At 42.2% G+C, this 26,070-nt stretch overlaps 1 protein-coding gene across 1 annotated transcript in view; it reads right to left on the bottom strand.

The window, feature by feature from the left end:
• LOC308296468 (calcium-activated potassium channel subunit alpha-1a) overlaps positions 1 to 26,070 on the bottom strand; it is a gene marked incomplete at both ends in the record, with an annotated part of 305,715 nt that overhangs the window by 88,339 nt on the left and 191,306 nt on the right. Inside the window, 7 exons of the mRNA XM_080739756.1 lie at positions 5,083 to 5,151; positions 5,480 to 5,589; positions 10,982 to 11,137; positions 13,542 to 13,611; positions 15,088 to 15,170; positions 17,015 to 17,120; positions 18,364 to 18,474. Coding sequence (XP_080595882.1) covers positions 5,083 to 5,151; positions 5,480 to 5,589; positions 10,982 to 11,137; positions 13,542 to 13,611; positions 15,088 to 15,170; positions 17,015 to 17,120; positions 18,364 to 18,474 — 705 coding nt within the window. The remainder of the gene's footprint in view (positions 1 to 5,082; positions 5,152 to 5,479; positions 5,590 to 10,981; positions 11,138 to 13,541; positions 13,612 to 15,087; positions 15,171 to 17,014; positions 17,121 to 18,363; positions 18,475 to 26,070) is intronic.

Raw genomic sequence — 26,070 nt, 5'->3', positions numbered from 1 at the left:
CTCGCGACTTGTTCAAAAAAGGTAATCTGTAAAAACATTATTTTTATACCAAAAAGAACACACACACCATATCTTTCCTCTGGGCTCAAAAAGTTCAATAAAAAATAATAATGTTAGAATGAACCAGTTAGGGAGCAATTGAATCCATTATCAGGCTATGATAAAAAAATATTTCAGTTGTGCACATACTTAGTTAATTAAATTATTATTATTAATAATAATATTGCAAGAAATACAATGGCAAACTAAAGTCTCATTCAGATTGAATGGCCCCCAGAGTAGAAAACAAGCATTAACACCTGGCATGCTTCTTCTTTTCTTGTCTTTTTTGAAGATAAAATAAATGAAAACCGACAAACAAACATTGCTGCCCAAATCTGAGATTTCACAGGTGCATCTTATTCCAGAGCAAAAGCAATTTGTTCCAATGAGGTTGCAGCTCATGGAGAGAAAGGCTCACACACACACGCAGCGTAAAAAAAACTCATATTTTGAGCAACAAGGCAAGCATCAAAGGAACCTGGTGTGATATAGAAGTGTAATCGCAGGCAGTCAGCAGTGAACAGAAACCACTTAAACCCCCCTGTAGATAACTGGACATGAGTCACAACTGCACTTTGACCACGTTGTTTGTTTGCAGATCTACAATGTGTCGCAAATATGCAATTAGCCTGTAGCTATGCCCCTCCCAAAAAACTTTTGTCCAATGCTAGCTTAGAATAACTTCCTGCTTGCCAAGGCTTGGCAAGCAGGAAGTTATTCTAAGCTAGCATTGGACAAAAGCTCTTTGGGAGGGGCATATTCTAAGCTAGCATTGGACAAAAGCTTTTTGGGAGGGGCATATTCTAAGCTAGCATTGGACAAAAGCTTTTTGGGAGGGGCATATTCTAAGCTAGCATTGGACAAAAGCTTTTAGGGAGGGGCATATTCTAAGCTAGCATTGGACAAAAGCTTTTTGGGAGGGGCATATTCTAAGCTAGCGTTGAACAAAAGCTTTTTGGGAGGGGCATATTCTAAGCTAGCATTGGACAAAAGCTTTTTGGGAGGGGCATATTCTAAGCTAGCATTGGACAAAAGCTTTTTGGGGAGGGGCATATTCTAAGCTAGCATTGGACAAAAGCTTTTTGGGAGGGGCATATTCTAAGCTAGCATTGGACAAAAGCTTTTAGGGAGGGGCATATTCTAAGCTAGCATTGGACAAAAGCTTTTTGGGAGGGGCATATTCTAAGCTAGCGTTGAACAAAAGCTTTTTGGGAGGGGCATATTCTAAGCTAGCATTGGACAAAAGCTTTTTGGGAGGGGCATATTCTAAGCTAGCATTGGACAAAAGCTTTTTGGGGAGGGGCATATTCTAAGCTAGCATTGGACAAAAGCTTTTTGGGAGGGGCATATTCTAAGCTAGCATTGGACAAAAGCTTTTTGGGAGGGGCATATTCTAAGCTAGCATTGGACAAAAGCTTTTTGGGGGAGGGGCATATTCTAAGCTAGCATTGGACAAAAGCTTTTTTGGGGAGGGGCATAGCTACAGGCTAATTGTCTTGGCTAATTTTGAACCAGGAGTATCTTATACTTTGACTCAAAGTACTGGTGGGGTTTGAGTACTGTTGTCCACCCCTGCATGCAGTTGTAGCAGACAGTGTGAGAATAGACACCGGTCAAACAGAGAGGCAACCACTGCAGAACAGAACAGGTAGAGAGGGACATATAGAATAGATAGATAGATGTGTATAATATATATATATAGATACAGATACGTAGATGCAGACGGTAGCAGTAACTTCTGTGCAGTTCGACTGTTTCCCCAAAACACCAAACTGACAGGAAGTGACCTCACTTAAAAAACATCTACTCAAGAGACGCACAAAGCAATGACGGGAGACACGCTGATCGTTACGCACGTATGGGCACGCACGCGCACAGTCACTCACACACGCACGCACACATTTAGAAGATGTGATGCGATGCAAGGATGCAGTGAAATGTCCAGCAAATGTAGCCTATAACAAAATATTGTGCTTATTATTCATTGTCACTCATGAAAGCTATCTGTAAAACAGGTGCCCATGCCGTTCTTAATTTGCCGGCCACGATACATAATAAAGGGAGGAAGGGGTGCAGTTCTGCTTGTTTAGGTATGTCATGGCAAAAACAAACTGCAGCAGTGGGTTTATATTTCCATCGTATCTAAAATGGATCAAAGTCGACTATTAGTATAATTTAATATTAATTATTAGGTTGGTTAAACGTGTGCTATATCATGTCTAATAGTTTTGTGAAAACTATAAAAAAAACACAGTAGGGCTGAGCAATTAACCAGGTGATCCTCATTATGTCAGAAAAGGTTACTATTCAGGATTCAAAAAACAAAAAAACAAAAAAACGCAAAGCTCAAAACAAGCTGTTGATCTGCTACTTTTAATACTTTTGTGGGAATAGTGATCAAGCAGGGTGTTAATTTACAATAAAACAACAAGTTTGAGTACGGAGATAATAGGTTTATCTGCCCTGTATTTGTTGTGCAATGGTGGCGTACAAATATACCACAAATAGCTGATCTACTACTCAAGGCAAAAGTTTGAAATAAATGATGATAACTAGTTTAAGTTCCGTCGCCCAGCCCTACCATGAAGTACAGTATACGCTCTGGCGGTGGCATAAAAATACATCGACAGTGAGGTCATTAAGCTGGACAAAGCTGACGTTGGAGGGTAACAAACTGAACACTGAAAAAAAGAAGTGAACGTGAGAGAAATAAGTGAGAGACGGACTGGTACAGGACAAAACAGACAGAGACATTCAATAAAGGAGGTAGATATGGTATATAGATATAGAGAGTATGGCGGAGGGGGGTGAATGTTTGGCCTTTTTACACCAACAACAACAGAGACAGAGAAAACAGCACGACAACAAACATATCCAATTTAAACTATCCTCTCTCTCTCTTCCTGCAAAGAAGTTAGTGCATTAGGCACAAGGGACACAATAAAGGAAACAAATAAAATAAGAATTAGAAAAAGAGAACCATTGGAGGTAGCGGTCGGAGAAAAAAAAAATAAGTCCTTGGGGGAAACCCCCTAAGTCAGAGGCCTGATTTATACCCAGTTGCGCCTCGGTGTCGAGCGCAGGAAGTAAATGATCTATAGGCATGTAACGATTTTAATTAAAGAAATATCGCGATGTAAACAGCACAGGGTGCAATCGCGACAAGACAAAAAAAAAGGTTTTCAGTCATATTGCAATTATTTAAAAAAAAGAAAATCGTCTGGAAAATGATGTGTTCAAGAAATGCTGAAAAATCGTATTGTGAACCTAGTATCGTGATTCAAAATGTATCGCGAGTCGAGTGAATCGTTACATGCCTAGCGATCTACAGAGCTCACAACAACACGTGGAATCGATGCTGCGTGCTATGAGCTTGTGGACCCGGCAGTTTTTTGGGGCACGCGACACGGCACCTAACTAGGTATAAATCAAGCAAGAGGCTTTTAAAGTGATGGAGATTGGGTGGAACTTTTGGAAGTAAGATATGGTAGAGAGAGGGCATACCGCTTTCGGCTTCGGCTGTTAACAACAAGGAAAAACATATCGCAAATCAAACAGTTGTTATGGACGTAAAAGGGAAAAAAAGGAGAATATATTATTCTAACTTTGTCTGACTGCTATAGTAGTTACAGTACGGCAGTACTGTTTTTGTGGTGGTTGACTCTGGGTAAAGATATACAAATTAGTTTAATGTCCATCTTCGGGATCCTTGAAATTACTTTTTTTTACAAAATTCCTCCATCAAATCACTGTCTGACAAGGGGATGATTAAATCAAATGGCACTCAGAATACTGGCACTATTATCTTCAAGAGGGGAAACAAACAAACATACATAGTCATACTGTATCAAAATAAATACAATATATAAAAGAATCCTGTGTACAATTTCCTGATGCAAGCTACAAAATCCCTGAAGGATTGCAGCGAAAGCATAAAAACAACAGATTATCATCATCTCCATGAGTATAAACAGACGTTGTATGGCCTTGTACAGTGTTGCACTGTACTGAAGCGTTACACTGAACCGAGCGTACAGTATTTGTGCTGCTTATGCTGACTTCACTTGAAACTTTACAGTGATCATGTTAAAAGGACAGTGACTATGAATGCAATTTGAGAATTATATATGCGGTGTATATCCAAATAACCATTTTGCCAATATTATGTTATTGGGGGTAGACTTACAAGCTCCCAACTTTTCATCTGCGACACGTTGTGAGCTTGTAGGCTACTAGGTCTGCAATGGTGTCAGACCGCCATTCCGAAACACCGCCATTCCGAACATTGACTAGGGTTAGGGTTAGGGTTAGGGTTAGGGGTAGGGTTAGGGGTAGGGTTAGGGTTAGTTAGGGTTAGGGTTAGGGTAAGGGTTAGGGTTAGGGTTAGGGGTAGGGGTAGGGTTAGGGTTAGAAGTCAATGTTCGGAATGGCGGTGTTTCGGAATGGCGGGGTGTAACCGTCTGCAATGTATGATTTGGGCTTATGATGATGTCTGAAGATTAATGAACTAAAAAAAAAAGTAAAAAAAAAAAAAGAACATTTGACACATTGTGAGGGTAGTGGGGTGGGTGGGATTTGGCAAATTGAGGCTACTGAGATATAGCTTGATGCTTGATGTTATCGTGATGCTGTAGGAATGAGGCTTCTGTTAAGTTAATGGTTATAAAACAAAACTGAACAGGGACACAAGGCGAGTCTAGATAAGGAAACACTTTACATGAATATTCAAGTTGATAAATGAAGTTGTTGATAAATCATTGTGGCGTTTTCCCCCTAGTGTCGCCAAATAAATAACTATATAGTGAACGATATAGATACTACCAGTTAGTCTCCAATGTACTTTTAATGAGACATGTACTTTGTTGATATCGGCGGAGACAATTATAGGCCATAAGTCTTCAAATGCCAAGTTTAAATTGATTCTCAACGGTGGGCTTTGGCAGTTAAATGAATGTGTCCGTTTTTAAGACAATGCACTGTTTGTGATGTTATGTTGTACCTGGTGATACAGACGACACACACATGAGCCAATGTACAAACCTGCTCTCTCTCTCTGTATTCTTGTATTCAATGGCGATAAGCAACAGTTTCAACTTGACGTAGCAAAGCCTGCAGAGACATACACATGTATTAGAGGCAGCATGGAAGGTATAAAGTCGACCGTGTAGACACTAGTCAACTAGCATAACATTGTACTGTATAATGTTTTTTTTTAATGTTTTTTCTTTATTATTTGTACAAAGTATCAAGACAATTTCAGCTAGTAGGTCCAACTCTTAAACAAAAAAATAAAATAAATACTAGCCGTGAGAAACCCCCTAAAATGTACCTATGAAGCATTATTTTGTCCGACCCCCCGAATGACACTGAATAAAAATAAAAAAGCCCTGAACTGTGAGTTTCTTTGTTACTTGCTGCTTGGGGAAGTGATACTTACTCACAAATAGTGGGGAAGGTGAGGCCCACAAAGGCACTGGACAAATACTCGGTGTACATTTCATTAGCTACGCCTTCCAAGTAGTACTTCTGCCATGTGTCCTCTTCAATCTGACAGAGAGCAAGAGAGCAGTCATGTCAGAGGTAAGATACATTACTGTAAAAAAAAGATTTTAAAGACCCAGTGAAATAAAAAATACGTTTTTCACACTTTTAGAGCTTATCGGTGGTAATCATATGGGCAATTCCTAACACTAGATGCCAAAAAAATTGAAAATAAACAATTTTTGTGTATTTTTATATCAAATGTCCCTAAATAGGTAATTCTTAATTATTTCCTGTGAACAGAAACGTGCTGCATGATGACATAGACGGGTCTTCTTGCGTATACATTAACCTTTGATTACATTCACCTGTTTGTTTCCCATTGCTGGCATTCCTCCAAACCAAACAAGCTGTTTTTAATTATAGAGCTAATCTCATTCAAGATGACTTCCAAACTATGTATTACTCATTGTAAACTTAATGAGCACAATAAAATATGTATCTGTAAACATAATAGGTTAGAATAATAAGCAACTTGGTAACAAACACTCTGTACAAGAGGCAGCCTGGTTGTGTCTCTCTGCCTTGCTAATGAGCTACAAACAAAACATTAACACCCAAGGGGCCAAACTCGTTCAGTAACGAGATAAGGCCACTTGAGGTCGCTGTGCCAAAAGGCGTTGTCTCGTTCAGGAACGAGACAAAGGGTTAACTGTGCTGCGTGCTGCTGCGCGCATGTTGTGTTGTCTGTGAAAGACCCTGGTCCATACGTCATAACGTGGCTCGCAGAGACAAAATGGATGGTCTAGGCTGCATTGATTTCTATTCTATGCTGAAACATAAAAAGGGCTTTATCTATGAATAAGATGCAAAGAACGCCAGGGAAGCAGAGATCTGCCTGTTTTCACGGCGACACTTTACCGCGATGGTCGGCCCCGGTTTGGATTTTAGTTTCGCGAGCGTTTGTAAACAAATGGATTATCCTCCTCAATCGTCAGTGGATACTCACGTACACACGCACGAAGCTTCCGAGGCTCTTCAAAATTAAAGCGTAAGTGAACGACGGCAGCAGCAACAGCTAGAAATGTTAGAAACCTTGGCTTCCCATGTGTTAAGCATCACATGACTCAGATTTTACGTCCCATCGCCTGAAGGGCTGGTCCCTTCTGATTGGTTCAGAAACACACAGGCTTCCTTTTCAGACTGAAACTTCAAAATAAAATACCCAAAATAGCCATTTCACTGGGTCTTTAACATCCTTACACAAGGAGCGTTTATTATTTCAATCTTCAACGTTGCCCTTCATCGTTAATGTCTTGTGCACACAGGCACATAATATTGTATGTCCGAAACTGTTACTTTTCAGGATTCAAATTCTAAAATGGAAAAAGTAGCAGTTCTTTGACACTTTAGTGTGACGCAGAAGTATGATGAAGTTATGGGGAAGAAAAAGGAGATTGCCCGACAGCAATGATGTTTTTGTTCGGCTTCCTTCAGACAATGCAATGAGAGGAGTGTTCTCTCTTGAAATTAGAGAGCTAGTAGATCTGCCATTTTAAAAACTAGAAGCTGGGCCGCGACCTGGCCAACTCGGGAACGATGTAAATAGAGAATGAATGCCCCGCCCTTTAATGCAAACCCCATTATACCTGTTGTCATAGGACCTGTTTTGACCATCTGTTTGCCTGTGTCCATTTATGCCCATATATGGAGATATCTGTATCTGTCTGTCTGTCGGCGTCCATTTTATGTCCATATATGGAGATCACTGCAGATATAGTTCTGGGTCCATTTTATGCCCATATGCCCATATATGGAGATATCTGTCTATTTGTGTCCATTTTATGCCTGCCCCACCCTTTAATGCAAACCCCAATATACCTGTTGTCATAGGACCCGTTTTGACCATCTGTTAGCCTTTGTCCCCACCCTTTAATGCAAACCCCAATATACCTGTTGTCATAGGACCCGTTTTGACCATCTGTTAGCCTTTGTCCCCACCCTTTAATGCAAACCCCAATATACCTGTTGTCATAGGACCCGTTTTGACCATCTGTTTGCCTTCTGTTAGCCTTTGTCCCCACCCTTTAATGCAAACCCCAATATACCTGTTGTCATGTTGTCATACTGGGTCCATTTTATGCCCATATGCCCATATATGGAGATATCTGTCTATTTGCGTCCATTTTATGCCTGCCCCACCCTTTAATGCAAACCCCAATATACCTGTTGTCATAGGACCCGTTTTGACCATCTGTTAGCCTTTGTCCCCACCCTTTAATGCAAACCCCAATATACCTGTTGTCATAGGACCCGTTTTGACCATCTGTTTGCCTTCTGTTAGCCTTTGTCCCCACCCTTTAATGCAAACCCCAATATACCTGTTGTCATGTTGTCATAGGACCCGTTTTGACCATCTGTTTGCCTTCTGTTAGCCTTTGTCCCCACCCTTTAATGCAAACCCCAATATATGGAGATCTCTGCACACACAGTACCGGTTGCGGAAAACTCTGATGTCAGACATCAGCTCCGCATTCGGGGATTCATTTTATGCCCATATCTGGAGAACGCGCGTGCCGGTGGGAAGAACGGTTCTCGAGATTCACATACATACATACACATTCACAGAGATTTTTTGTTGACTCCTGGCGTACGTGATGTCAGAGCCTTTTATGAAGTGACGTCACAATGAGTCAGCGATTGTGCCGATTTCCTCAGGAACAACAATGCCCATATGCTCATATATGGAGATATCTGTCTATTTGCGTCCATTTTATGCCTGCCCCACCCTTTAATGCAAACCCCAATATACCTGTTGTCATAGGACCCGTTTTGACCATCTGTTAGCCTTTGTCCCCACCCTTTAATGCAAACCCCAATATACCTGTTGTCATAGGACCCGTTTTGACCATCTGTTTGCCTTCTGTTAGCCTTTGTCCCCACCCTTTAATGCAAACCCCAATATACCTGTTGTCATGTTGTCATAGGACCCGTTTTGACCATCTGTTTGCCTTCTGTTAGCCTTTGTCCCCACCCTTTAATGCAAACCCCAATATATGGAGATCTCTGCACACACAGTACCGGTTGCGGAAAACTCTGATGTCAGACATCAGCTCCGCATTCGGGGATTCATTTTATGCCCATATCTGGAGAACGCGCGTGCCGGTGGGAAGAACGGTTCTCGAGATTCACATACATACATACACATTCACAGAGATTTTTTGTTGACTCCTGGCGTACGTGATGTCAGAGCCTTTTATGAAGTGACGTCACAATGAGTCAGCGATTGTGCCGATTTCCTCAGGAACAACAATCAGCTCCGCGTAAGGAGATTCCGAACGTTCACAGAGATTTTTTGTTGACTCCTGGCGTACGTGATGTCAGAGCCTTTTATGAAGTGACGTCACAATGAGTCAGCGATTGTGCCGATTTCCTCAGGAACAACAATCAGCTCCGCGTAAGGAGATTCCGAACGTTTCGCGCCGCTTCGGGAAAACCGCATGCCGAGTCGGGCCGAGGCCCGGCACTGCACTCCGCGCCGCAGCGGGGAACGCGCGTGCCGAATCTGAAGCCGGTGGGACGAACGGTTCTCGAGATACGCGGATTACAAACAAACAGACAGACAGACAGAGATTTGTCGCATTTATAGATAGATAAAGGTATATATATAAAGTTATCTATCTATGTTCAAAAGATTTTTTATACATTTTAGACATAAGATAATTTGCAAAACAGGACATTCTGCCTAATGAGAGCATTGTTTACATTTTTATCCCACGATTTTGTAACCCATTTTCACCCACTGCCAATTGCCTATGTAATCCTGGGCTCTGCTCTCCCTCTGCCACGCCTTGGGAGACAACGGACTGACCTCATGCTTCCTTCTATGCATGAGGAGTCCAAGTTGCTTCTTTTCACCTGACAGTGGGGATTTCCCCGGTTTGGACGTAGAGCGTGGAAAGAACATGCTATTCCAACCAGTTCCTTTCCGCTCCATCAGGCGCCCCAGCTGGCCAGGGGGAGGCAGTATAGAGACCAGGATTACTGCATGTTTTTGTGAGGGTATCTACCCTAGGAGACACGGGGAGAACATGCAAACTCCACACAGAAAGGCCCTATCGCCAACCCCACCTAGGGTGTGGGCGCTGATGACGCAGAGGAGGGAACACGCCCCCAGCGTCCCCCGGCGGCAATCGAACCCAGGACCTTCTAGCTGTGAGGCGAAGCACAAACCACTGCGTCTCCGTGCCCCTTCATGAGAGCTTTTACTTTTGGTACTATAAGTATATTTTGATGCCAATACTTTCCTACTTTTACTCAAGTAAATGTTGATTACTGGACTTTTACATTGCAGCATTGATATTTTTTGGGGGAAAATGTGAGTACTTTGTTCCCCCTCTGGTGGCCATCGCTGCTCCGTGCCGTGTCCGGGGGCAGAGAGCGCCAATGTGTCCAGCAGATGTTCCATCGCACCACATCAGGCCATTATAAACTTATCCATCATCTTTATGTCATGAGAACAGTTCTTTGATAGAGAGCAAGCACCTCTTCAGCGCTCAGTACCAGAAACACTGAACAGCTTCCATATGACATGCCAGAGTGAAATACGATGTGGCATTCAAACCTCCCCCGAAAAACACTCACACACCTCTCCTTTTAGTTCTTTTTTAGGGTTCTTTTTTTTTCCCCACAGAATTTATTCCCTCAGATAAAACTATTCCATGTGACAGCAAAGACCTATTGGATGGACAAGAAGCGCTGGACGAGGTTATTATAGGCCTGCACTTTTATTTGCGTTTCGTTTTGACGTGCACATTTTCATTTCGAGGTCATCTTCGTTCGTTTTTTTTAGCTGCATATCTGCTCTTTTCACTATTTTAGAAATAGGGATTGCGCAGTTACTTCATAATGTACTTTTTCCCTTCCTAGAAATGTAATGGAGTCAAAAGGTACAACATTTTGTCTTTGAAATGTACTGGGTTAAAAAGTCATAAAAGTAGCTTATCCCAAAGAAATTCAAGTAAAGTAGCCCAGATGACCTTGCAAGCTTATGCAAAGGCAAAAATGTAATTTAGATTTAGTTTAGAAGACAGATGCCAGGTCAATGTTGACCTGGGCATCCTATAGCGTGTATAGTATCAATGTACAGATATAGATATCCTTGTGTTGTCCTTGCTTACTGTAAATTGCTCTGGATTAAGAGCGTCTGCTAAACGCCTAAATTGTAAATTGCACAATTTCCGCTAAATGCTTAAACTGTACAGATCCTCAAACACGGCACTCGAGTAAATATACTTAGTTACCGACGGGCCGGGACCGCAAGTGAGGAATAGCCGGCGGAGACGCTGCGACAACTTAATAAATCACTCCACTGACAGACACATAATGGTGCCAGTATTCATTTTGCTGCTGCGTTGAAAGGCAGGACGTGAGCTGAGCCGAGGTCACAGCACATTACCTCGATGAAGGAGCGCATGGAGAAGAGGTTGGCCAGCATGGTGGACAGGCCCTGGGCCAGGCAGCTCTGGGCGATGAAGCCCGCCTTCAGCTCCGCCAGGCAGATAGCATCATCGCCCTCCCTCCAGTTCCAGCTCGGAATGTTCAACAGATGGGCCTGGAAGTACACACAACACCACGGGACATGACATGGAGAAGACATACATGTTTTAGAACGGGTACACATTGTTGCGTATCATTATTTTATGCTTTAACTATTGAAAAATCGTGAAAATTAGACTTTTGACCCGATTCTATAAGGCCAAGGCTACACAGAGCTGGATATTTGTGAATCTAGACATTTTTTGGTGCTGTTGGGGCTTGTAGCCACACGAAGCTGGATATTTTGGCAGTGAATCTGGATATTTTTCAATCCGGATAAATAAGTGGAGACACTGAAAAATATCCGCTTCACTGGATCCGTGTAGTCATGATACCCGGATATCTCTGAAGACTTTACTGTGTGTGTGCTTGTTAGACCTAGATATCTTTGTTGTGTGGACCTAGATATTTTTCTATGTGGATATCTGAAAAAACAGGATATCTGAAATATCCAGCTCTGTGTGGACCTAGATATTTTTCTATGTGGATATCTGAAAAACCTGGATATATGAAATATCCAGCTCCGTGTAGCCATGGTATAAGTGTCTTTTGAATCCTTCTAAGATTTTTTTGAAAAACCTGTGTTTCTATGTCAGCAATCTGGCCAACCATCGTCAAAGAAAAGGTCCTTTTCACTTAACTGGAGCTCAGTTAGTCTGTTCTTGAGAGACTACTATGTCAATGGTTCTCAAACCTTTTCATGTAAAGGACCCCCAAAATGATATGTATTTGGCCACGGACCCGCATCTCAAAATATTTAGTTCCAGGGACCACCCAGAAGCAAAATTTGAGTTACAAATGTTCGCTTTAAAAATACATATGTTCAAAGATTTGCACACATTTTCAGGACTTTTTCAAAAATAGCAGATCTACAAGCTTGCAGCGCGGCACTCGGTGCCGCGCTGTGAGCTTGTATATCTGCTATTTTTCACTTGTTAAAGCATTCAATAATTTTAGGCCTAAAAGGGTTAAAGGAAAACTTTGTTTTTTTTACAACAAGGGTTCATATTTTAGATAGTCATTAGAGAAAAGATGAGTGTTGAAAGGTTTTCATTTAATTCTTTCTATCATTTTAGTGATTTTAACTAATTTTGATTTGCATGCATGCCACTCAGCCTTTCGTCTTCATTTCAGGGGGTTTTCTGAATGGGCATGTCTGAACGGGCCTGTTCACAGCCTCCCCATGCTTATGTAAGCAGAGGTGATGATTGACAGACAAACTCCCTCAATAGGGCATTTTGATATTGCAGCTGAAAAGGCTTGGAATGACAGACAGAATTTTTGATTGAGTGGTTGTTTATTAAAAAAAAAAAAAAAAAACTTTTATGGGCCAATATTTATATAAAATATATATTTGTATTATGTATGGTATAACCCCTTTAAGGTTTTCCATTTGTCAAATGTATTGTGCAAATTGAAATAGATATGTAGGTCACGGACCCCAGGGACACCCATAGGCTCCCTGTGTTCTAAATGTCTATCTTACAATTTTGAAAATGGCAGCGGCTATTTTTTAATAGGCAAAGAAGTAGAATAAAAATGATAATAGGAATAAAGTGGTTAAACAGTGGTTAACACATCGGGTGCCCAGAATTATTCGACGTTTAATTTGCTGGTGCCCATGGCAACCCGCCATTTTACCTACCTTCGAAGTACTGGCGAGAAAAGTAATCCGAGTAAATGTAATCCAAGTATGTCCTGTTTATTTCGCGAAAATCTTTTCTTTCCGTCAGGACCGTTTTTTATCAATTCTAAGCCACAGTGTTTGTGTTACGGCCGGTAGAAGAGGATGCCGTTTTGAGAAAAAAAAGAAAAAAGGAAGAGAATCCGGAGAAAACAGCATTTTTGTGCAGCCGCTAAACAGGAAGTCAACGAGACAGACAGCACGTCCGGGTGACGTAATTTCGCGCTGCATGTTGGGAAATGGAGTTTGTTTCATCACCGCGGTAGCCAAGTGCAGTAGCTACAGTACAGTATAGTTTACTGTACAACGCACACGTAAACATCAAAGAGATTGGCGCGTGGGCACCACGTGGGCGTTTAATGTGTTAAAGATTGTTATGCTATATTTAACAGATGTGCTAGTTATAAATTAAGTAACAGTGTAGACCTAATCATCATGTCATCACCACTTTGCGGGTAGATAACGTCGGCAGTGTCACACAGGAGCAGTATTATCAAAGATGGTTGATTTATGAACAGCAAATCTCCGGCACCGTTGGTTTGAGTCATTAAACAAACCTTTTTTGCGCCCTGATTTTTCATATTCCATCCTGATTGGCTAAGATTGGCTTCCAAAGTTTGCAGGAGTGCTCTGTTTTGAACAAAATGCCTAGACTCATGAAGACAGTGTGCAATTTGTACGCACATTCCCACTAGGCTGAGGAAGAAATGATGAAGACCTTATGTCTTTGTGTTACCTTGTTGTGATACTGTAGCATCTGTGTGATGATTCTGATCTTTGGATGATAGTTTTTGATCGAGATGACCCTAAACAGTGAAACAGAAACAACAACATATGAGAAAATATGACCAAGGGTTGCCTAATGCCTAGTAACGCTGAACGATAACAATGAGTATGGACCCGTACATATTCCAGAGTTCCAGAAGACACACAGACAGCAGTGATCATTTCTTCGACTAAAATGTTTTCGACGACAACCTTTTTTCACAGATAACAAAATAAAGACAACGCTATGATGACTACAACTACTTTACTTTACTTTATTTGTTTATTTAGACGGGACAATGCATATTAATGAACACTACATGAATGCAATGTAAATAAGCCGGAATTAGCAAGAATGCTAAATTTCATCCGTAGTCCCCACATGAAGACAAAACAATACATACCAACAAACAGTAACCCTACATTAGGAGAGGGCGCCTAAGAACATACATACAAATACTATTTTTCCTGAACCAAGAAAAAAAACAACAAAAACAACACATATTACTAACAGTACTCTACATTAAAAAAGGATAGTTAAAAATATACGTACATGGCATGAGCTGTACTCTTAGAACTATACATGGTCACAGGTTTGATTGTCAACTAACCATTTTTTTAGATTGAACTTGAAGGATGGAAATGACAAACAGTCTCTTATTGTTAGAGGTAGGTCATTCCAGATTGAACATCCCTGCACTGAAAGGGTGTTTTTTCCAAAAGCGGTTACCCGGTACGGTACTTCGCAATCCCCTCTAGTTTAGGGTCATTTAGGGTCTTATATATGATACTGACCTGTTTAAAAACCTTAAAATTAGCGAAACTCAAAAAACGGTACCTCTGAAGAATATTACAATGGTGATATGAGTGGGGTTTCCTATCGAATACCTTAAGCGCACTCTTATATAGCTGTTCAATGGGTTTGAGAGTCGTTATACCTGCGCAAGACCAGTTTGTGAAACAGTACTCAATGTGTGATAGGATCATGCATTGGAGATACGATTTAGCAGCACTAACTGCCAAAAAAGGTGTGATTTGTTTAAAGTTCTGAAGGTTGAACTTGATTGTGTTTGTAACCTTTTTTACATGTTTTTTAAAGGTTAGGGTTGAGTCTAACATGACCCCGAGGTACTTGAAGACTAAGACTAAATATATTGACAATTTCATCAACAAATTAAAACTAGACAGGGAGGGTCAGGGAGGGACTAGTGGAGAAGAGATCCAGTAGAACTAAAAAGACAAGTCATTTTATTTTTGGCTGCGCTCGGTTGTTACGCTCTGAAAATAGCAGATCTACAAGCTGACCAGTTGTGAGCTTGTAGATCGTCTATTTTCAGCATGTAACCAAGTGTAAAATTTGTCAAAATACATTTTTGTCGACAAAAAGTAGATTTAGTAAACTAAAATCATTTCATATTTAGTCAACTAACTAGACTATTACAGATGACTAAAATATGACTAAAACAATATATATGACTAAACTGTGCCGTCAAAATCAACACTGACAAACACAGTACCTCATGATGTTGGCCGCGTCCTCGGAGTCGGGATCCGGACAATATTTATTGGCCAGTATTAAAACAGCATCTGCATTCTCAATCTGCATTGGGCATGGATGGGGAACAGGTGAAAGCAGTCCACACACAACATGTCATCACTCACTTAATACACGTACTGTACATGCCCTATACATCATCACTTGCTACTCTCCTAAAGGAGTAAATCGTCGTTGTCGGGTGGAAACCCTGTATGTTCAAAACAGTTTGTTTTGTATTTATCATCACAAACGAGTGAAAACAGCCGATCTACAAGCACACAACGCCTCGCATCGCTAGGCGTTGTGTGCTTGTAGATCTGCTGTTTTCACTAGTTTGTGCGACGGTCTTGTATGATGAAGCAGGGCTTTGCTTTACCAAAAAACATACACATTTGAAACTTGGAGATACAAGGTTTCTGCCCGACAGTGGCGAAATACTTCAGGCAAATCACCGTACATCTGGTGATGCTTTCTTTTTTTCTTTTTTTTTGGCAGTGTGGAATGATATATTCATACATTACCTGGAAGTGCACCACATCACATGTACAGTTACCGGCAGTGGTATGAAGTAATTAAGTACATTTACTTAAGTACTGTACTGTACTTAAGTAAAATGTTTTGGTATTTGTACTTCCAAAGATCCAAATATTGTACTTTTTACTCCACTACATTTATTTGAGCAATTTAACCACTTCAACCCTACATTTCTACCACTTCAACCCTATACATTTCGGCCATTTGAAAATAGCCGATTTACAAGCTCACAATGCACCGCATTGTGATTTTATATATCCTACATCAGGGGTCAACGTTTTAAAGCCAAGGACCCCTTAGCTGAGAGAGAGATGATGCAGGGATCCCCAGATTCCGTCGTTTGACAGCACAATCATCAGTGTATTTTGGATTCATGTCAATTTTGTTATTAGATATGTAACCACTTGAACCGTCAATACGTAATAAACCTGACCTTTCACTCTGTACTTAGTGTGCTCTTTTTCCCCTCTACACCAAACTTCTTTGCAGGAAATAGACGATTTACAAGCTCACAATGCCTCGCGCCAGTGAGCTTGTAGATCGTCTATTTTTGGGCTAAAGTTCTCAGAATATAGACGTTAGGGTTCAAGTGATTAATATAAAAAAGGAGAAAAAAAGTTTCTATCACACAAAGATTTGAAGGACCCCCTGTAATAACTCTGAGGACCCCCTAGGGGCCCCGGACCCCCTGTTGAAGACCCCTGTCCTGCATTGTAAACAGTCATTCCCTGTGAGATGCTGAGGGCAGGGTTCCCACACATTTTTACCAATTAATTACCAAAACTTTTCCAAAACTTTTCCAGAATATTTAACCCAATTTCCAGGACTATATAACTATAATTCAGCTCATTAACGAGTCGCTTACTCCTATGCGCAATGCACAAAGACAGGTAGTGTATGCCAGTGGTTCTCAACCTTTTCAGGCTGTGACCCCCGAAATAATCATATTCGAACTGGGGACCCCGGCACCCTGACAAGCACTAAGAGTAGAGGAATTTTGTATAACACGGTTTTATTGTGAAAATAGCCGATCTACATTCTCACAACGCCTCGCAACGCGAGGCGTTGTGAGCATGTAGATCTGCTATTTTCACAATTTCTGCCTCTAATATTTGACAATTTGGCCAATGTTGAATTTGTCATTTCAGAGGTATTAACAAAATCAATAACCAAAGACAATGCATAGCTATTTTTTTCCAGGACCTTCCCAGGACCCTTGATCAATTCCAAAACTTTACCAGTACTGAAAAAAAAAAAATCTCATTTCAAAATATTTCCAGGAATTTCATGACCGTGGGAACCCCGTACATTGTAAACAGTCATTCCCTGTGAGATCATGCTGAGGGAGAGAGGCGAGGGGGACGGTACTGTACCTTCACTCTGGCCAGATCATGAGGGTTGAGCACAGAGCCCTGGTAGAACTCCACCTGGGTGAAATGGCGTTTGAACAAGGCTTCCAGCTCAAGATTAGGGGAAATACTGTCACGCAGAGCAGAGTAGGAGAGAGAGATGGAGAGAGCCAGAGAGGTTAGCAGATGCCTGGTAATGTAACAAGAGTAGTGATTCACAGTCTGTGAGCCGAGGGCCCACCAGTGGGTCGCGACGGGTATCGCGAGTGTTATTGGTAAAATCATAATATAACATTATATATTATCATTAGTATTTTTGCTCCTTTAAAACATAAAAAAAGTTTTCATTGAGATTCTACGTGGACACCCATCTGACCACATAAAGCTGCGTCCAAACACGAAGCTATTTCTTCTATTTTAGTCGCTTCTATCGCTTCACTTTGGTCGCGCAGGTCCGCGTTGGTAAAGAAATCATGTCCCGTTGGAATCAAGGTGAAACACCCGGAAAAAAGGAGAATCCCAACTCCAAACACCCAAAACATGTCCGTGTCTCCGGACAACATCAACGCTGATTGGCTGTCAGGACGCGATGGGTGGAGTGTGGGTGAAGCGAAGGTCGCTTCAGTTGGATTTTTCCAAGTGGGGCGAAGATACGAGGCGACCGTTCGCGCCGCCCCTTTCGGATCGTTCGCGCCGCGCCCGTTCACGCGTCGTCTCGTCTTTGCAATCACTTTGTATGTAATCGCACCGCTCAAACAATCCAGGTTTGAACCCAGCTTAACACTGTCAGATGGGTGGGCGGCGGACACTTTTGAGATTTTCTAAGCGGTAATAAGAGTTTGTCCTCAGAGTCTCGTATCAACCACATGAACCCTAGCATCCATATGCTGGGCAGGTCACAGTAGGCGATCATTAAGCCAAAATAGCAGAAAATATCGTTGCCGTCGGGGCCGAAACGTCTTATCTCCGTATTTTATTTATTTTTCGTGTTTTTCCGTAAATTAACGGACGTAGCTGATCACACTACAGCGTCACGCAAACAAAGCATCAAAAGTAGCAGATCTGCAAGCTTGAAACGCTGCGTAAAGACAAGATCTGCTACTTGTGAGATCAGTTATATTTTAGCAGAAGGTTCACCCAATTTTTTGCCAAATCACCTTTTTTGCCCAGAATATTCACCTATTTTTCCCAAATGTTCACCTAGTTTTTCCCCAAACATTCACCTTTTTCATTTTATTTTCTATTACATATTGTACAGAATGTTCACCCATTCGGGCATGCCCACACAATAGGGACGCTAGCGCTCATGTGATAAAGATCATCGCTATAGCCTATCCGCTGTGGCGCAAGAAAGAGAGAAAAAGTGAACTTACTTATGGAGAAATACAATTTCTACATTGACATCATCCCTGTCCTTGTGTAGGAAGTCTTTGAGGAAGTTGGAGACACTTTCCAGGGTAATATGACCACAGACCACAATGTGCCTGGAAGAGGGGAAGGAATCAACTTGAGCGGGCAGCGTAAATCACTGCAGACACTGGCATGCCTCCCACAGAAAATCAGTCATACCCCAAAAAGCACTCTAAAAGTCCTGCTCTCGACACAGAGTGAAAAATCTATTTACATGTCAAGAAAACGTCCTTTCAAAGCAAACACGAAACTGAGCAATATATTTTTTTGGTCTTTTTTTCCCCCCTTCATAAAAGTGAATACTTTCCCCCCGCTACGAAATGAAAAGTGGTTAAATTCTGCACGACAAGTGCAATCAAACACTCAACCCCGAACCACTTTAGAAAACCTAAAGATATAATCAGACGGGCCGCAAAAGTGGTGAGGAGGAGGGGATTGTCATCCGTTCTCAATATAAAAAAGCTGTCCCCTCGGCCAAACCGCTCCGGCTTTCTGTGAGCCCGATGGATGTTGACAAAGACATGTACATCAATATGCTCGTAGCCCACTCCGCAACAGGACGTTACTAAAAGCTTCCAGAGTGATTTGGAGGGCCCCGCGGTTGACATAAATTGTAAATAGGACCTCAAGACCGTTTCTGACGGCTCCCTGGCACAGAGACGCTACAGCAGTTGCGTTACGACATGCGAGTGAGCCGGGGGTTCTGTCAAGAGGATGCAGCCGCCTGCCGCACAGGGCTGATTACAGCGGGGAAGAGAGAGAGAGAAAGCTAGGGTGGTTCGATTTGGACCGAGGTTGGAGCTTAAACCCATTTAGGCCTAGGAATTATTGAATGCTTTAACCAGTGAAAAATAGCAGATATACAAGCTCACAGCGCGGCACCGAGTGCCGCGCTGCGAGCTTGTACATCTGCTATTTTTGAGAAAGTCGTGAAAATGTGTGCAAATCTTTGAATATATGTATTTTCAAAGCGAAGGCTTGTAACTAAAATTTAGCTTCTGGGTGGTCCCTGGAACTATAATATTTTGAGATGCGAGTCCGTGGCCAAATAAATATCATTTTGGGGGTCCTTCACATGAAAAGGTTTGCGAACCAATGACACAGTAGTCTCTCAAGAACAGACTAACTGAGCTCCAGTTAAGTGAAAAGGACCTTTTCTTTGACGATGGCTGGCCAGATTGCTGACATAGAAACATAGGTTTTTCAAAAAACCTTAGAAGGATTCAAAAGACACTTATAGAATCGGGTCAAAATAATTTTCACGATTTTTCAAAAATAGCAGATCTACAAGCTCGCAGCGCGGCACTCGGTGCCGCGCTGTGAGCTTGTATATCTGCTATTTTTCAATAGTTAAAGCATAAAATAATGATACACTATAATGTGTACCCGTTCTGAATGGGTTTAAGGTTGCGTCCCTGCCATGTCCTCTGTGTGCACTTCTTCTTCTAGGGCCGGTGGGGATCAAGAAAGGGCTCGGTGTTTACACAAGCTCCTGCGATGATGATGAGGAGAATTTTCCACAGACATGATCATCGTTGTCTGTTGAAATATGGCACAGACTAGGGATGGGACGATATGAAAAGGTCATATCACGATTATTGTGTCAAAAGAAAATCACGATTTACGATATTATCGCGATAATCAAAATCCATTATCCTGGGGTGGAACATTTGCAAAAAAATTGCAGATCTACAAGCTCACAGTCACAACGCGTCGCAACTGTGCAGCTTGTAGATCAGGCAAAGACATTTGTTAGAGGTTGAAAAAAAGATTGTATCAACGTATATTACAAGTACCTTTTGCAAATTATAGAGGGTTTAAATGGTACCGGATATGCAGCTCGGCAAATAGAAGGTGAATTGATCCCAGTGCATGACGGAGGACGATATCACGATAAATTAAATATCCACGATACGATTATCGTGAGTGTTTTTTTATCACGATAAACGATAATATCGCTTATCGTCCCATCCCTAGCACAGACCAAAGGCTATCGTGGCTAAAAGGATGTCATTGCTGTCGGGTGGAAACCCCTTTTCTCCATGTTCAAACTTGTGAATTAACGCCCTACTTGATCACGCTACAGCGTCAAAAGCATCACAAGTAGCAGATCAACATGCTTGAAAACGCGTTGCGAAGTGTTGCGAACTTGTGGATCTGATACTTTTGCTGTCTTTGAATCCTGACACGTAACAGTTTTGGACATAATAAAGGTTTCCACCCGACAGAGACGATAATCTAAAACGTCTCAACGATGGAACTGGGCCGGCTAAAGCTTGCGGTGCTTGTGCAAAACATGAGCTTCCATCGTGTCCCAGAACTCTAGAAGCCGAGTGCATTTCAAGTCGTATCATTTAACAAGAGCTGGCGAACACATTAAGGGGGCGGTGGAGGAGGAACTCCCGGATAATAATCCCAGAATTTAGCCGATATCATTCTTCAACCCCAGCGCCTGATATGTCACTTAATCACGCTAATCCAAAGGGATTTACGACACTCTATCCGCTTCATTTGCACTGCGGTTAAGCCCGAACCACCCCTCCTCAAAGTGAAACCCAAATGTCACCAAACCCCCTGTGCCAAACCCCCCTTATAAACGAGAAATCCAAATCCACTCGGCAGAGCCCGTGGGTCCGCGTTGACTGGGATTAGTGTGGACAGCGAGGCGGACACCCTAATTACCCTGCGGAGACCTGTAAGAAAATCTGTGTAATGACAATGGCTTCATCCTTCCCTCGCTTAACAAGATGTGCCAGGGGATAACTAATAAACCACTCCAGTTTTTGAGTCCAATGGGTTTTGGGAGGGAGCGGTTATAGTGTTATTAGGTTACTCCTTTTTTTCTCTTTTGACGTAATCTGGTCATCTCTGATCATTGTTCAAGCCCTGGAAAGCGAGATCCGCTCGAACAGATACCTTCTGATCCAAGAACATGTTCTCATACACACTGGTGGGGGGGAGGACGGACCGAGCCAACACGTTGTAGCTATCCAACTAAACGTCTTTTAGTTTTTATATAGCACATTATTGAGTTTTGCGAGTGTAGAGGAAACGTCAGTCTTCATCTTGAAAAATCGATGGGAAAACCGTTGCTGCGGCCCTGCTCCAACATCAACAGGGGTGTCGCACCAAATCCTGGGCCCTGGGTACAAGGATTCACTCACATTTTGTGCTTTAACTATTGAAAAATAGCAGATATACAAACTCGCAGCGTGGCACTCTGTGCCGCGCTGTGAGCTCGTAGATCTGCTATTTTTGAAAAATCGTGAAAATGTGTGCAAGTCTTTGAATATTTCAAATCCTTCTAAGGTTTTTTTTTTGAAAAACCAATGTTTCTATGTCAGTGGTGCTCAAACCTTTTCATGTGACGGACCCCCAAAATTATATGTATTTGAATATTTAGTTCCAGAGACCCCCCCAGAAGCAAAATTTGAGTTACAAATGTTCGCTTAAAAAAAAGCACATTATATTCAAAGATTTGCACACATTTTCGCGACTTTTCAAAAATAACTAAAGTATAAAATAATTAAGGTCCATCCACCTTAGGGCCCTGGTCGATCAGTCCCACTTTTCCCCCCCCTTGTGACTACCCCTGCACATCACCACCCCAGGCGGTACGTTCAGTTGTCCCGTGCCAGACGGAATGGGACCGTCGGCCCTGGACTTGAGTGGACTCTGTGAGGTGGCAGGTCAGACAGGCTGGCAGTCTGTGTGCGGGCAGAGCAGGGTCTGATGCTCTGCACAGATGTCCTTTAAGTAGAACCCAAGGACTCGAGCGGCTGTGATGATCGCATGCAGTGGTGGACAAGGGAGACGTACTGTATTATCGTTGTTGTCGGGCAGAAACCTCTTACAGTATCCCCATATTTTTACTTTAACATAATCGTCACTGTCGGGCAGAAACCTTGTATCTCCAAGTTTCAAATGTGTGTTTTTTCGCGAAGTAAAGCCCTGCTTCATCAGACAAGGCCGTCACACAAAAGTAGTGAAAACAGCAGATCTACAAGCACACAACGCCTCGCGGTGCGAGGCGTTGTGTGCTTGTAGATCGGCTGTTTTCACTAGTTTAGTTCATTTTTAAAATAATATAAACGGTTTTGGACATACAAGGTTTCCACCCGACAACGACGATATTTAAAAATGTAAAATTAACAACCCACTTGATCATAGTAGAGCGTCACAGAAACATACCAAAAATGGCCAGACCTGCCAGCTCGAAATGCGGCACGAAGCGGCACACAGCTTCTTTGAGCTTTAGATCTGCATTTTGCATTCAGCTCTTTTTGAATTCTAATCATATTGATTTGGATCAATTTGAATCAATCCAGCCCAGTATTTGAGTCAAAGCAAGTGCTGGGGTACTCGCTCAAAAGGGGTCGCTTCGCGTGGCAATTGCCAATATCCCCTGATGCCCCAAACAACGCCCCCTGCTGTCCACCACCCACTGCATGACTGGCCAGGGATGAGCGAAGGTGGTCCGTGTGGTCTGCTGGCCTCACAGGGCCGATGAGCTGAGATGTGAGAGGCGTGTGTGGGCTGCCACCAGGCCGCGCAGCGCCGCCGCGGTGCTTGGCAGAACATCTCTCTCGTTGCGAGGGGATGAAAAGCATCAGTCATGTTTTTCCTACTGCCACAGAGTCCAATGATGCCACGTCCGCCATCCCTACCTCCTCCTCCCCCAGTGAGCACACAGATCCATGTGGCGAGGGATTCTTTGCGTTCACAACATTAGGAGAATGAGACAAACATTATATTGTAAGCCCCCCCGGCACTTGTGTATACCAGTGTTTCTCAAACTTTCAAATGTCACGGTCTCCCCTTAACTCTGACAGTGACGGGTCCATTTGGTTCCATTCGTACACTGGGTGGGTCAAGAGTTTTTGAGAACCACTGGTGTTTTTGCAAACGCAATTTTCTGTGACATTTTCAGGGGCGTGACACCAGCAACGCCACTGAGGATTAAATGAGGCACAACTCCGACCCCTAACTCGTAATTGTGAGCCTAACTCTCTAACTTCAGGACCAGGAACAATGGCCTCACAACGTCTATTTCTCAAATTCTACTACACTCGTGGGGGCATCAGACCCTCACGAATGTAGTAATACAGGCACAGGCGCCTTAGAGTCATGTATATCCAGAGAGCGGACAACCCCGCCCCCACCAATTAATTTCAATAAAAGTTGCTCACAAGCACATAAGGCACCCATAAGTACCTCTACTTCCTGGACTAGCTCAAATTTTGGGGACAATAGAGCTAGCTTGCTAGCGTTTCAGACGATAGAAGCAAAAAAAGAGTAAGTCCTGCAATACCAGATGTAACAACCAGGGCTTCTGAGGCTTCAATCATTCACCGCGGTTCTAGGGGGGGCTTGACGCTCGTGCGCGCTTTGTCTGAGACAACTTCGTTTTTATACACCTGGACCCCCCATTTGGAACTATTGCTAGGAAAGATCTCCTTCAGTTATAGCTCACGGTGTTCCAACGCGCCCAGGATCTTCTGGTTATTTTCTCTTTCTGCACCAGCGGTTCTCAAACTTTTCAGCCCAGTTGTTTTTAGTTTTTTAGTTTTTTTTTTAAACAAGCGCTTTTTGCCCGACAAGACGACAGCGTCAACATTCCCAACAACAATAATCACAGAATAATGTTACAGTAAATAATTCAACCATTCATAACTATTGGTGTGCTCTTCTTGAAAACCCCCAGGGTACAGCAGTCATCCTCAACATCCCACATGTCAACAGGAAAGACAAAAACTAACAACAAAAGCACTAACAGACAAAATAGTGCTCACAAGCTCACGGACCAAGAAAAAGGTTTACACAAAATGCCATGCGCACAGGCCGCGCAAACACGCGCGCTCGCACACACACAAGTGAGATAACTACATCCACAAAGACGGTGATAAACACACAAATGATGCTCAAACAACAGCTACAGCTGTTACCTTTTTTAAGTTATCGACGCAAATGTATTGATATATCGTCGATATTGTAACGACCGAACAGTCAAGAGATGGGCAGTATTTGAAATACATGTATTTCAAATAGGTATTTGTATTTTGTATTTGGCTGGGATAGAAAAAATATGATTTTTTTTTTGTTTTGTTTTTTTAAGATATGTTTTTGGAGGTTTTATGCCTTTATTGACAGGACAGTAGACTGACAGGAAACGGGGAGAGAGATGGAGAGTGACATGCAGCAAATCTGGTCAGGCTCGGGAATCGAACCAGCGACCTGCAGGCTACACAAAGCCTATGTGGTATGCGCCTGGACCAGTAGGCCGGCGGGCACCCGATAAGATGTAATTTCTATCAAAATACTTTCAGTTCTAGTATTTTCTGTATTTTAAATACAAAAAAAATTAAATACTTTTTAAATGTAATTTTATTCTCAAATTAACACAATTTAAACATTTATACAGGTGGAATACATAAATAGAAAATGTGAAAAGTTTGCCCTTCGAAGCGGAGGTCTATACCAGGCTGGGTTGCCTAATACTAAAGGCCCGAAAGTCTTTGGTCATATATAGCCACTTGGGATGGGATATGAACATTTTAACTTAATACATCTTGATCACATGACCCCAGACTCCCTCACATAACAAAATCTGTATGAATAGTAGCAAAAGGTGTGTTTTGAAAAGACGCAAAATGGCAGAACGTAATCTGGCACAATGTGGTGCAGGGCCTACATGGAAAGTGAGAATCCAAGGAATCCAGGGGAAAAGATAGATCTTCATTGTAAGAACTACGGTTCAAGAGTTATTGGCCAAAACGTTAAGTGGGCTATTGTAGCGCCACCATGAAAGATTTGGAGTGGAGGTTCTTCCTTGGTACTGTGAGTGTGCGTGCAAAGTTTCACAGCAATTGGGAGCTGCTGATTTGAGGATTTTTTTAATCAAAATTGTCCCCTCCTGCAAATCACAATAAATTGTCTAACCTTAATGTGTCGTCATGTCGCAAAAACAAATCAGTCAGCTCCAAATATGGGCACAAAAGGGGGCATGCCCATATCTGGGCATATACCGATTACATCAGCAATATCCATATATGGCTCCCTGTATATGGTCATGTGAACATATGTGACCGACTAACTTCAAACTTGCACAGTGGCGACTGGCGAGGACTCAAGGGACTGTGTTGCCCCAAACAGAGTCCAATTGTCTTGGCCTGCCCTGCACACATATTAGGCTACCTGCTCGGCTTCTCCAAAGCCAAAAGCCATGAAAAACACTGCTCACAATTAAATTGATTTGGCAAACAATATACAGTATGAATTTATAAATCATTGCATGCATTTTTATTACATGTATTTTCATGTATTTTCAAAAGACAAAATAAATAGTATTTCTATCTCAAATAAATTTCTCAGACCAGTAGGCTTATTTATATTTTGTATTTTGATAATTTTTTTGACCCATCATTTGTATTTTGTATGAAAATACATTTTGATGTACTGTATTTTCGCCCATCTCTGCGAACAGTGTAGCGCCCCAAACCCAGGATCAAACCAACGATCCGCAATTCACCAGTCTGGCCAACAACCCCCCGCCCCCGAGAAGGTTAGCTCGCTCAGTGGAGGCAGTTATGGCCACATATGGGGACGATAGATTATACATTATATCGTTGTTGGCAGGTGGAAGGAAGCCTTGTCTTTCCAAAACCGTTCGT

This window comes from Nannobrachium achirus, assembly GCF_963921795.1.
Source record: "Nannobrachium achirus genome assembly, chromosome: 13".
Lineage (NCBI taxonomy): Eukaryota > Metazoa > Chordata > Actinopteri > Myctophiformes > Myctophidae > Nannobrachium > Nannobrachium achirus.
The sequence above is the reverse complement of the archived record's forward strand: the minus strand, read 5'-3'. Positions and strand labels throughout refer to the sequence as shown.